We start from the raw sequence: 14050 nt of genomic DNA on the forward strand, positions 1-14050 counted from the left end.
CTGGTAACTGCTGACACACTCTTGGGAAACCTCTGTAAACACTGCACATATCCAGGGACCGCCTGATAAAACTCGTACACACCCAGGCACTCCCTGTTAATACTGACACACTTCTGTGGATCCTCTGTACAGATACATGAAAATATGATATTAAACTAAGTTAGCATTGAGACTCTTCACAGAAAATGTTTATTATGAGAATGCAGGAACAATTTGTGGAAAGTCGTGTCTGGACAGACTAGAAACTTCCTGGAATCCCTCACAGAGCTGGGATGTAAAGTTTAAAACCTATTGATAAAGAGCTTGTCATCCCACTTTGGGAGGATGGGTCAGGTTCAAGCTATTCTGAGAACTACATCAGAAGTACGTCAGAAAATTAGTCCAATATCTCAAAATACATTCAAGTCATCATGACCTGATCAGATGGAATCTGATGGTTAATTTTACACATTTTGTTTTCATTTGCAATTTGATTTGAGGTTAAAATATGAGAGAAAGATCTGGGTCCCATGGAGTCACTTCATGCCTCACTGGTCTTGGCCTGAAACTTATAAACTGTTCAGCCAAGAATGAAGGGTTTCAGTCAAATCTCTGCTGCGTTTATGATGTGACAATTTCCAGATTTTTTTTGTGGAGACTTGCTGAATCTAGAAAGAAAATTGAGAAAAATAATTAAAATCTACCATTAAATATGAAGATTTTAGTATCTCACATGCCTACATGTCTCAGGTATCAATCTGCTTTGGAGGCAAGTCCATCATTAACCCGGAGCCTGAAATTTACCTGTCATTACAATTACCCTCTGAGTGACCTTGGCAATCTAACAACAGCTATAAAGATCTGGACCTGTCCCTTTGTTGGACCTTTCCACGTGTGCAGGCAAATATACTGAGCAAGAGAGTTAAAGTTACCCCCCCACCCCCCCAACCATATACACAAACTGAGCAAGAGTCTTTTTTTTGCAGATGATGCAAAATTTGGAAGTATTGCGAACAGTGAGGGGCATAGTGATAGACTTCAAGATAGTAGATTTCAAGAGGAAATAGAAGGCTGGTGGAATGGGCAGACAGGTGGTGGGTGAATTTAACGTAGAGGAGTGTGAAGTGACACATTTTGGAATGAAGATTGAGCAGAGGAAATATTAAATAAAGGGCAAAATTCTAAAGGTGGTGTGCAGGAGTGGAGAGACCTGGGGGTATATTGTAGACAAATTGTTGAAGATGGCAGGGCAGATTGAGAAACCGGTTAATAAGGCATATGGGATCCTGGGCTTCATCAATAGACGGATAGAGTACCAAAGCAAGGAAGTTATAGTGAACCTTTATAAAGCACTGCTGGGCCTCAACAGGAGTATTGTGACCAGTATTAACTGTATTTGCCCCATTAAAAGTATTTTCCCCTGTATCTGTACTTGCCCCATTATCACTACTCGTCCCATTAAAAGCTCTTGCACCATTATCTGTAATTGTCCCAGTATATGTACTTGCCCCATGATAAGTACTTGATCCATAGCTGTTGCCCTTGGCCAATAATTCAATAGAAAGTCTACTGATACCCAAGAGTTCCTGACATAAGAACAGGGGACTATTCAGCCCCTCGAGTCTGCTGCACCGTTCAAACTGATCATAGTTAATCTGTACCACAACTGCATTTACAACCCCTTACCTCCAAACCTTATTTGCCCCGGTGGGAGAGGGGCATCACCAACAGGGTTCATGACCCCTTATTCCAGTGAGAGCGAGCCAATATCATCTACAAAACCCAGATTGTAAATGTTTTCCAAAGAGTGGTGTGAAATCTAAAAATATTTTTTGTTTTTCCAAATTATGATTACTCACTCATAATAAAAGCTTCAAAATTCCAGGAATATTTTATTTCAAACATGTTGCGAGAGAATCTAGTTCACAGGACATCAGCTCACTTTGAACGCTCAATGTTATCCCTTTCCAACTGTGGAGACAAAACAAGACTATAAACAAAATCAATCAATGTCTGCATCCCGTGTTCTCTGTGCTCCATGTCCACCTGCACTTTCTGTCTGTCTGCACCCGATGTCCGTGTGTGCCCTTGTATTCGTCTGCACCTGATGTTTGTCTGCAGCCCGAGGTAGATGCCAGTGTTGTAGCTGTACTGGAACAACTTGGCTAGGAGCACAGCAAGCTCTGGAGCACAAGTCATCAGTACTATTGCCGGAATATTGTCAGGGTCCAGAGCTTTTGCACTATCCAGTGCCTTCAGCCATTTCTTGATAATAACTGGAGTGAATTAAATTGGTTGAAGACTGGCATCTATGATGCTGGGAACCTCCGGAGGAGGCCGAGATGGATCATCCACTTGGCACCTCTGGCTGAAAATTGTTGCAAATTCTTCAGCCTTATCTTTTGCACTGATGTGCTAGGCTTCCCCATCATTGAGGATGGGGATATTTTTGGAGCCTCCTCCTCCAGTGAGTTGTTTAATTGTCCACCACTGTTCACGACTGGATGTGGCAGGACTGCAGAGCTTAGATCTGATCTGTTGGTTGGGGGATTGCTTAGCTTTGTCTATCACTTGCTGCTAATGCTATTTGGCATGCAAGTACTGTGTTATAGCTTCACCAGGTTGACACTTCATTCTTAGGTATGCCTGATGCTGCTCCTGTCATGCCCTCCAGCACTCTTCATTGAACCAGGGTTGATCCCCTGGCTTGATGGTAGTGGTAGGGTGGAGGATATGCTGGGCCATGAGGTTACAGATTATGTTCGAGTACAATTCTGTTGCTGCTGATGCCCAGTCTTGAGTTGCTTGATCTGTTCGAAATCTAACCCATTTAGCACAGTGGTAGTGCCACGCAACATATCCTCAGTGTGAAGATGGGACTTCGTCTCTACAGTGACTGTGCGGTGGTCAATCCTACCAATATTGTCATGGACACATGCATCTGCAGCAGGCAGGTTGGTGAGGATGAGGTCAAGTATGTTTTTCCCTCTTGTTGATTCCCTCATCACCTGCCACAGACCCAGTCTAGCAGCTATGTCCTTTAGGTCTTGCTGCATTTGGACATGGACTGCTTCAGTATCTGAGGAGTTGCAAATGATGCTGAACATTGTGCAATCTTCAGCAAACATCCCCACTTCTGACCTTATGATGGAAGGTCAGTCATTGATGAAGCAGCTGAAGATGGTTGGGCCTAAGACACTACCCTGAGTAAATGGGTCAGATTCATTTTTGCGTCACCCTGAGGGGCCTCCTGCTCCCTCTGCCCCCTGGATGTGCCTCACTCTCCAGGATTGGACAATGGGTCTATGTCAGAGTTTATTATTGGACAATGGATATGTGCCACTGTTTGCGATTGGACAATGGATCTATCCTGCTGCTTATGATTGGACAATAAGTTTGTACCGCTTTTTGTGATTAGATAATAGGTCTGTATCACTTTGTGATTGGAAAATAAATCTGTACCACTGTTTATAATTGGACAATGGATACATACTGATGTCTGTGATTGGATAATGCGTAAGTACCACTGTTTGTGACTGGACAATGCGCTGGTACCTTTGCGTGCTCTCTGGCAAGCAGGTCGTTAATTTCCTCGTTCCATCCCAACATCTTGGAAAATTTCTTCACTCCCCTGATAATATCCCCCAGCTCCACAACATCATTGACCCTCAGTGGATTCCGAGTGACTGAGCCCACCAGATCCTGGTTGAAGAGGACTCGAGGCACAGATTTCCTCACCGTCTCTGACAAACTTGCAAACGGTTCCACCTGAAAGATTCTTACCAGTGTAAATGATCAACAAATCCAACCTGTTTCAATTATCACTCCCAGCTCCCTGCTAAACCCTCACTCAAAACCACTCACTCCTTACACCCTCAATCCTCATTCACACTTCTGATACATCACCCCTCCCCTCTGACCACCCCCATGCCTTAACCCACATCCCTGACCCTTCACCTCACACCGCTGACCCCTCCACACCTGATCCTGACCCTTCAGCCCTCATTAAAAGCACCCTCATCTTTCATCCCTACACCTCCAATCTCTTGCCCCTCCACCCATCCTCTTTCACCCCATGCCTTAAAAATAAACCTCCTGACACCTAGTCGTCCAATTTCAGCTTTAATAAAGAAAGGGCAATGGGGGATGACCAATGTGCTCCAAGAAGGCTGTTTTGCACTTTAAGTATGTCCAGGCTGTGAGCTCATTGTTGTTCAAGATTTCAGCTTTCCCTATGTCGACTGCATTTCCCAAACTTCAGGAAACCTGACAGCTTCAGGGGTTTTTCCCCTGCATCCATTGTCCCTGCCTGGAAACCCTTGCAAATGTCCCCCACTTCCTCATCAACCCCACCCACCCACAAGGCCTCCGATCTCCCAGCATTGAGGCCACTCTTCCCATCCACACCACCCCAGGACACGGGGCTTGATTGTGTCCCTCAGAATCAATCCCCATCACCTTCCTGAGATCACCCGGCCTATCGACTCTAACCCCCACAACTATTGACCTCTTCCCAATCAAACACTTTCCCCTTCCCCTCTACTGGGCATGTACCTTGTCCTTCGGCCTCCACCAACCGGTTCCCAAACCCAAGTGGAGACTGAGCCTGTCAATCAGGCTGAATTCCAGATGGGGAACCTCTCATGCAGCCTCTGGGGTTAAAATACCTGGTGGTTTCCGGTCAGTTAAAATCCAGTCCTGGTCATTGCTGTATGAAACAGATGAACATGCAGACAAACAGGCTCGTTCTTAGAGGTTGAGAACCATAGATCCCTGAGTCCAGCACCCAGGGCAGGTAAATGTGGAATAAAAACAGAAAATGCTGGAAAAACTCAGCCGGTAAATGTGGTTTGAATTCGAAAGGTGGGTAAACACTAATTATGACTGTGTGGGCTGAATGGCCTGTTTCTCTGTTGTAATTCCAATACGTTTCCGCAACTTGGCAACAGTGGGTCAAGGTTATATAAGGTTAGGGTGAAGGGGTTCAGGGACAGGAGGTATGGAGTAGGATCTGGGGTATAGGATGAAGGGGCAGGGAATAGAGTCAGAGGCCATGGGCAAATTACTGTAAATGCACAGTGACACAAGGTGCCTGCCCTGAGTCAGTCACGCAAGGGAAGAAATCCTCAACTGTGTTTGAGAACTAATTAACCAAGAGAGCCTTGACAGCCATATCTGCACTCACTTTCCAGCAAGGTCACTGGACAGGGACCTTCCTCCACCTCCTGGGATTTCAGCTGAGTCCAGCTCACTTACCACAGACCCCATCCTTCCGCAAATGTTAACAGACCCAGAGGCCCAAAGACATGCCCCCATCACCCTCGTCCTCAGTGACACCACTCCCCAACGGATTCCAGTTCAAACCCTTGCCCTCATTAACAAAATCCTTCAAGATCCCACCTGGAGTCTTGATCTGGATTTTGTGCTGAAGTCTCTGGCGTGGGACTTGAATTCATCTCCCAGAGCAGAGTGTGCTGTCCATTAAGCCATAGCTGATCAGTGAGAGCAGGACAGAGATTCTACATGAAAAAGGGTAATGTCACTTCACAGAAGAGGCAGGGGAAATTCTCAACTACCTTCCAACCCCAATCACAGCTAGTACTTGGTCAGTGTCAGGTCCAGTCATTGTCTGGTTAGCATTAGGTCAGTGCCCGGTCAGTGTTCAATCAGTGTTGGGTCTGTTTCATGCCAGCGTCTGGTCAGTGTCCGGTCACCATCTCGTCAGCATCAGGTCAGTTTCCGCTCAGTGTCCGGTCAATGTTGGGTCAATGTCAGATTTGCGTCTGGTCAAGATCCGGTCAATGTATGGTCAGCATCTGGTCAGTGTCAGCTCAGTGTATGGTGAACTTGCGGTTAGTGTCCAGTCCTTGTGACAGTGTTCAGTCATCTCGGGTCAGTGTCCAGTCAGTGTCTGGACAATGTCCGGTCATTGTGACTGAGCCTGTTCAGTGTCAATCCATGTCTGGTTAGTATCTCACCTCAAGTGATGTCCCCAGGATGATGAGCAGGTCTGCGGAAGGCAAGTCAATGATGTACCGGTGGAAGTTTGCTGGCAACTGTTCCCCAAAAAAGACAATGTCAGGTTTGATTACCCCAGAGCAGGAGGGGCAGTGAGGCACCTTCCTCTCCATGATATCTTCCTGCAACAAACCCCAGGGTAGAAAAAGGGTTAGGAACACATGGACATTCAGAACATCACAAAGTGCAGCCTCCTCGTCAGTCAGGTCAAACATCCCTCATCATCCTCCCATCTTGTTTCCCCTCCCCCTCTCCCATCATCCCCCTTACTCCATCACCCCCATACCTCTTATCCCTCACCCATCATGCGCCCCGCACTTATCCCCCTTACCCTACCACCCCAAAACCCCTCCCCCTCATACCTCAGCCATCACTCCGCAACCCCACATCTCCATATCCCATCATCCTTCATCTCCTATACCCAATCATCCCTCACCCTCTCCCCATCATACCCTTTAACCCCTCCTCTCACTTTCTTCCCCATTCCCCCATACCCCATTGTCCCTCACCTGATAATCCTCCATTTTCGACTCTCCCGTTTCCACCCCTCATTCTTTCCCAACCTTCCCCACGCCACCCAAAATCCCTCATTCGCCCCTTGCCCCTCTTCCTAACCTTCTTCCCTTCCTCTAATTCTTTCCCCAAAGCTCCACCCTCTCACTCAATTTGCCCCATCTCTGCTAATACCATCCATCTCCACTCACTCATCTTCCTACCTCTCCCTTCTCCTCCACCTCTTCCCTCATTCTCACCCTCCCTCTCGCTTTGCTCCTTTTGCACATTCTCTGGACCCCCAAGATCTCCTGTACTTTCAGGAAAATTGAAGTCAGTGGGAATCAGGGGAAAAACTCACCGTGGAGTCATACCTAACACAAAGAAAGATGGTTGTGGGTGTTGGAGGTCAATCATCTCAGTTCCAGGACATCACTGCAGGATTTCCTTAGGGTAATGTCCCAGGCCCAATCATCTTCAGCGATTCATCAATGAACATCTCCCCATTCCAAGGTCAGAAATTGGATGTTTGCTGATGATTGCATGGTGTTCAGTACAATTCGTGACTCCTCAGATGCTGAAGCAGTCCATGCCCACATGCAAGACTTGGACAACATTCAGGTTTGGGTTTATAGTGGCAAGTGCCAAGCAATGACCATCGCCAACAAGAGAGAATCTAACCTTTCCTGTTGACATTCAACAGCATTTTCACCACTGAATTCCCCCATTATCAAGATCCTAGGACCAAGAGGTTAACATCAACCAGAAACTGAAATGGACCAGACATATAAATATTGTGGCTACAAGAACTTGTCAGAGGTTTGAAATTCTGCTTCAAGTAATTCACCACCTGACTCCCCAAAGCATGTCCACTATCTACAAGGCACATGTCAGGAGTGTAATGGAATACTCTCTGCCTGGATAAGTGCAGCTCCAACAACACTCAGTAAGCTTGACACCAACCAGGAGAAAGCAGCCTGCTGGATTGGCACCCCATCCACCACCTTAAACATTCACTCCCTCCACCACCGATGCACAGTGATATCAGTGTGGACAATCTACAAGGTGCACTGCAGCAACTCACCAAGGCTCCTTCAACAGCACCTTTCAAATCCATGGCCTCTGTCACCTGGAAGGACAAGGACAGTAGGTGCATGGGAACACCACCACCTGCAAGTTCCTGTACCAGCTACACACCATCCTGTTTGAGACTATATCGCCGTGTTCCTTCACTGTCCCTGGTCAAAATCCTGGAACTCCTACACCACATGAACTGCAGGTTACTCACCGCCACCTTCTCAAATGTTATTAGGGATTGGTATTAAATGTTACTATTATTAAGTGGTATTAAATGTTGACCTTGCCAGCGACGCCCACAACCCATGAACAAACATTTATAAAAAAGGGAGAGAAAGCTCATGGAGAAAAGAGTGAAGTAATCTTAGCTCAACTGGTGAGGCTGACACCTGGAATGTATTCAGGAGGCTTGTAGGGGTAATTAGAGGGAGAATGATTCTCACACTGCCTGAGATGCTGGCCAGGAATTGAGAAACAGAGACTGAAATATCGATAAAGCTGATCCAGGGTTAAGTGTCTAGGGATGAGGGGCGGGGCTCCGCGGCCAATATGGGATGGGGTTCCGCGGCCGATACGGGATGGGGCTCCGTGGCCGATACGGGATGGGGCTCCGCGGCCGATACGGGATGGGGCTCCGCAGCCAGAGATTGGGCTCAGCAGCCGGGGGTGATTGGACTCAGTAGAATCATAGAAAGTTTATGGTACAGAAAGAGGCCACTTGGCCCATCATGTCAGCGCTGGCTGGGAAATGAGCAATGCAGCCTAATCTCACTTCCTAGCATTTGGTCTGTAGTCTTGCAGGTTATGGCACTTGAGGTGCATATCCAGACACCTTTTAAATGAGTTTTGGGTTTCTGCCTCCACTACCCTTCCAGGCAATGAGTTCTGGAGCCCCACGACCCTCTGGTTGAAAAATGTTTTCCTCATCTCCCCTCTAATCTTTCTACTGATCACTTTAAATCTGTGTCCCCTAGTCACTGACTCTATGCAGGGCCCTCACAATTTTGTACATCTCAATCAAATCTCCCCTCAGCTTCCTCAGTTCCAAGGAGAACAACGCCAGCCTATCCAATCTTTCCTCATAGCTGCAATTTTCCAGTCCTGGCAACATCCTTGTAAATCTCTTGCGCCCCCTCTCTAGTGCAAATTCATCCTTTCTGTAATGAGGTGACTAGATCTGCACATACTACTCAAGTTGTGGCCTAACTAATGTTCCAGTGTAACCTCCTTGTTCTTATATTCTATGACTTGGCTAATAAATTAAAGGATTCCATATGCCATCTTAACCACCTTATCAACTTGTCCTGTTACCTTCAAGGGTCTGTGGACATTCACTCCAAGGTCCCTCCCTTCCTCTACACCTCTCATCATCCTCCCATTGTGTATTCCTTTGCCTAGTTTGACCTCCCCAAATGTATCACCTCAGTTCCATTTGCCACTTTTCTGCCCACCTGACTGGTCCATTGATATCTTCCTGCAGTCTATAGCAATCCTCCTCACTGTCAACCGTGCGGCCAATTTTTGTGTCATCTGCAAACTTCTTGATCATTCCACCTACATTTATGTCCGAATCATTAATATATACCACAGAAAGGACTAAGCCCTGCAGAGCCCTACTGGAAACAGCCTTCCAGTCACAAAAATGCCCATAAACAATTACCGTTTGTTTTCTGCCTCTGAGCCAATTTTGTATCCAGCTTGCTACATTCCCCTGGATTCCATGGGCTTTTTATTTTTTTTAAAACCAGACTGCCATGTGGGACTTTGTCAAAAGCCTTGCTCCAATCCATATTGACCACATCAACTGCACTACCCTCATCAATCCTCCCTGCTACTTCCTCAAAAAAATCAAATTAGTCAGAATGACCTTCCCTTAATAAATCCAAGCTGACTGTCCTCGATTAATCCATGCCTTTTTAAGTGACAGTTTATCCTGTCCTCAGAATTGATTCCAATAATTTGCCCACTACTGAGGTCAGACTGGCTGACCTGTAATTATTCAGTCTATCCCTCACTCCCTTTTTAAACAAAGGTGTGACATTAACAAACCTCCAATCCTCTAGTACCACCTGTATCCAGTAAGGATTGGAAAATGATGGTCATATCCTCCGCAATTTCCTCCCTGGCTTCTTTTACCAACCTTGGGTAGATATCATCTGGCCCCGGTGACTTATCCACTTTCAATGATGCTAATCCCCTTAATACTCTCTCGCTCACTATGTTCATCACATCAATACTTCACACTTCTCCTCAACTTTTGTGAAGACATACGCAAATTATTCATTAGGAACCATACTCACATCTTCCATCTCCACACACAAGTTACCATTTTGGTCTTTTATGGGCCTTACTCTTTTCTTAGTTATCCTCTTATTCTTAATGTATTGTTAATACATCTTTAGGTTCTCCTTGATTTTGCTTGCCAATATTCTTTCATGCCCTCTCTTTGTTTTCTTAATTTCCTTTGAGTTCACTCATCCTCTTTTTATTGAGTTCTCGATGTCTGACATATGCTTTCCTTTTCTGCCTTATCTTATCTTGTAAGCTTCTTGACATCCAGGGGTCTCTAGATTTGGCCGTTCCACCCTTATCCTTCATGGAAACGTTTCCCTCGAATCTCCCATTTGAATGCCTCCCACGGATTTATCTTCAAGTAGCTATATTCAGTCCACTTTTGCTAAATCACTCTTCAGCTTAGTAAGATTCGCCTTGCACCAATTTAGAACGTTAACTCCTGCTCTATCTTTGTCCTTTTCCATAATTATGTTAAAAATAACTGAATTATGATCACTGCCACCAAAATGCTCTTCCTAATACTTCCTAATGCTCTGCCTAGTTTCATTTCCTAAAACTAAGTCCAGAACCACACACTCTCTTGTTGGTCTTGCTAAATACTGGTCAAAAAAGCTCTCCTGAATGCATCTTAAGAATCTTGTTCCCCCGTTCCTTTCACACTAAAACTATAACACTGGGGTAGTTAAAATCTCCTACTATTACTGCCCTATTGTTTTTGCAGTTCACAGAGATTTTCCTACAGATTCCCTCCATTATGTCCCTATGACTGTTTTGGGGTTCTATAGTACACTCCCAGTAATGTGACTGCCCCATTTTTGTTCCCAAACTCAATCCATAGGCCTCAGTATCCAAGGATTGGGCTCAGTGTCCGGGGTAGGGGGGTAGGTGTGGAGTGGAGTCCATGCCCAATGTCCAGGGATGGAGGTGGGGGGTGTCCGGGCCCAGTGTCTGAGGGGGGAGTCTGGACCGAGTATCTGGAGTGAGGGGGACACTGGGCCCTGTATCTGGGGGCTGTACATTACATCGGGCTCAGTAAAGTTCAGCTACTGCTGACTTACCCTCAGTTGTTCCCAGGAGAAGTTCTCCAGGCAGACAGTGCAGGTTGCTGTGGCAAATGTTCCATGAGCTTCCACTAGTTTCTCCGGTGGGATTCCAGCCACTGAAACACAGTTGGAGAGGGCGGTCAGTGACTGGATGATTAAAAGTCATAACATCCCCTCAATCCTTCTTGGGTTCCACATGTTTGGACTCTCCCGAGAACCCACTCAACAAACCACATAGTGAAATTGGACAGGAGACTATTAAACAATGAGGGGCATCACAACCAAATTCCTGTTCTCATTCCATAAACAAGCACAGAGCCTATGGATAGTGGTCAGCAAGGACTCTACAGACAGTGGTCAGCGGGGACTCGAGCAGTGGTCAGCACATTCAATAATAATTTTTGAAGGGGAATTGGATAAATACTCAAAGGGGAAAAAATTGCAGGACATTGGGGAAAGAGTGGGAGGAGTGAGATTAATTGGATAGGTCTTTCAAAGAGCCAGCAAAGGCACTGGGCTGAATGGTCTCTTTTTGTGCTGTATCATTCTATGATTCATTGATTTCCTATAGAACCAGCACAAGGATGAGACCTCCATCAAAATCACAAATATTTGCACACTCCCTCATTAGGGGCTCCTGGTTATTGCAAGAATGTAGGCACCAATTCATTCCAACATGGGCACCCCCATACTGCCCTGTGCCAGGAGGTGGTCATCCAACCCTTTCAGCCTGTTACACAGGAACAGGAGACGACTATTCAGCCCCTCGAATCAATTAAACATGATCAAGAGGAGGCCATTCAGCCCTTTGAGCCAAAGGAACAGGAGAAAGCCACTCAGTCCTCAGGGTTGACCTGTCATTCTATAAGATTTGCATCTCAACTACATTAATCCACCCTCGCTCCCTGATACACCTATGTATCAATCTCCACCTTGGAAGCTCTAATTGTGTCCAGCATCCACCACCATTTGAGCATTCCACAATTCCCCCAACACTTGAAAAACATCCTTCCTGATTTCACTCCTAAATTCCCGAGCTCTATTTCCTTATTTCACCAACAGTTAAAAGTTGCTTACTGCGTTCCAGGCCATCAATGTTCTGAGTGTACATTCGTAGCAGTAACTCTTTTTGGTGTAAAAATCTGACAAAGTAGTGAGTGAAGTTGGGTTTGCAGTTTCCAGGGTAGAGCTGCTTGGCCAGAGCAAAGAAAGGCTTTGGATTGTGGAAAAAGTAATTGATTTCAAAGATGGCTTCGGGGTATGGGATGTCATATTGCTGTAGATTATCATAGAGCCCACTGCCTGATGACCTGGATAGGAAACCACAGAAATTAATATTAAAAGTTAAACAATAAACTGGGATAATTTACACACAACTTGTCACTTTATCTACCTGGTTAGGATGTCAAATCAGAATCAACAATCTAAAACAACCATTTCCAAAGGTAAGGAGAAAGCCAGTCATTTGCTGCTGTTCTTTCTGACCCAAATCTTTGAAGGTGGCAGGACAAGTTGAGTAGGCTGTTAATAAAGCATATGGATCCCAAGTTTTATTAATACAGGCATTGAGTACAAAAGCAAGGAAATTATACTAAACCTTTTTAAACACTGGTTTGGCCTCAGCTGGAATATTTTCTGCAATTTTGGGCACCACACTTTCGGAAGGATGTCAAAAGCATGGACAGGGTGCAGAGGAGACATAGTAGAATAGAACCAGGGATGACAGGCTTCAGCTATGTGGAGAGACTGGAGAAGCTGGGACTGTTCTCCTTAGAACAGAGAATGTTAAGGGGAAATTTAACAGAAGTGTTCAAAATTAAAATGATTTCCATAGAGTAAATGTGGAGAAATTGTTTAACAGTGACAGGCAGGTCAGAATGCAGAGGACACAGATTTAAGGTGATTCACAAAAGAAGGGAGAAGAAAATTATTTTAAGCAGCGAGCTGTGGTGGTCTAGAATGTGCTGTCTGAAAGGGCAGTGGAAACAGATTCAACAATAACTTTTAAAAGGAAATTGGATAAAAATTTGAAGGGAAAAAAATGCAATGCTGTAGGGAAAGAGCACAGGGAGTGGGAGTAATCAGATAGCTCTTTCAAAGAGCTGGCAGACGATGGGCTGAATGGCTTTTTTTATGCATTGTACCATTCTATGATTCTCGATGATGTTTTGCAGGAGCTGGTGGAACCGGGTGACTGCAGATGATTCAACATAAACTCAGTGTAGAAAGATTTTCTAAACCTAATGTGATTACCATTCGTAACGCTGGATGTTACATTCCTATAATCTGTGAAAATAGACACAGAGTGAAAGGGTCACTCTGAATATTGGGTTAAGATCTCACAAAGGACTCAGTCTGTACTGAGACCAGATTCCAGTGCCTACTTGGTGGGACTGTCTGGAATGAGGATCAAACCCATCACCTATTGACTCAGAGTAGGAACAGCATCACTGAACAAAAGGCTTGCTCCAGAAACATTATGAGCAATGACCTCACTCCAGCCAGTACAGATTATCTGACTCTGACTGTTTAATAGGTGGATATCCATATATCGAATCAGGAAGCAGAAGACGTTCCATGAATCACAACTGTTTTATTGTTACCCTATAGTTCAGTACAAATAAGTTTCCAGTCTTCCCTTCTAGATTCTCTTCCTATCTAGGAGAAAACTCAACAACTGGGGAAAAACACAGCTCTTAAGTATAGGCTTCAATGAGCAACACCTGTTCTCAATTCAAATTGAAGCTTGGACTGGTTTACTCTTAAAGGGACCTGCATTTCTAACATTGTCACTGGCTTTAATAAGTCTTTCTGAGCTTCAGTCAAATTCAAATGATTCTATTTATAAACACTAATGGAGCTGTTCTTTTCTGTTTTATATTTCGCATCTACAACAGGGCAGGCCTGCCTGCTATTCAGCAATTAATGAGCAGTTTAATAATTAGATATTAATGGATTAACCAGCCCTGATAATAAAGGATGACATAAGGACATTGGTGTGAAAGGATCTTGGCTCAGAAAATCTGGAAGTAAAATCAGTATGGATGGAGATTAGGAACAGCAAGGATTAGAAAACGTCGCTGGGTGAAGTTTATAAGTCCCCTAACAGCAGTTATACCATTGGACAGAGAATTAAGTAAGAAATT

At 45.0% G+C, this 14050-nt stretch overlaps 1 protein-coding gene across 8 annotated transcripts in view; it reads right to left on the reverse strand.

Moving 5' to 3' along the window:
* Window positions 1-170: 170 nt before the first annotated feature.
* LOC121283037 (NAD-dependent protein deacetylase sirtuin-3-like) overlaps window positions 171-14050 on the reverse strand; it is a 36139-nt gene continuing 22259 nt past the window's right edge. For 6 of the 8 annotated variants that reach the window (XM_041196996.1, XM_041196997.1, XM_041196998.1 and 3 more), the window contains 6 exons: window positions 11982-12214; window positions 10920-11020; window positions 5958-6119; window positions 3535-3747; window positions 1839-1950; window positions 171-647 (listed from right to left, as the gene is read on the reverse strand). In XM_041196996.1, coding sequence (XP_041052930.1) covers window positions 1918-1950; window positions 3535-3747; window positions 5958-6119; window positions 10920-11020; window positions 11982-12214 — 742 coding nt within the window. In that variant the 3' untranslated portion in view covers window positions 171-647; window positions 1839-1917. Of the gene's footprint in view, window positions 648-1838; window positions 1951-3534; window positions 3748-5379; window positions 5499-5957; window positions 6120-10919; window positions 11021-11981; window positions 12215-14050 lie in introns of all 8 variants that reach the window. The other 2 variants (XM_041196994.1, XM_041196995.1) reach the window with 2 other exon arrangements.

This window comes from Carcharodon carcharias, chromosome 10, assembly GCF_017639515.1.
Source record: "Carcharodon carcharias isolate sCarCar2 chromosome 10, sCarCar2.pri, whole genome shotgun sequence".
Lineage (NCBI taxonomy): Eukaryota > Metazoa > Chordata > Chondrichthyes > Lamniformes > Lamnidae > Carcharodon > Carcharodon carcharias.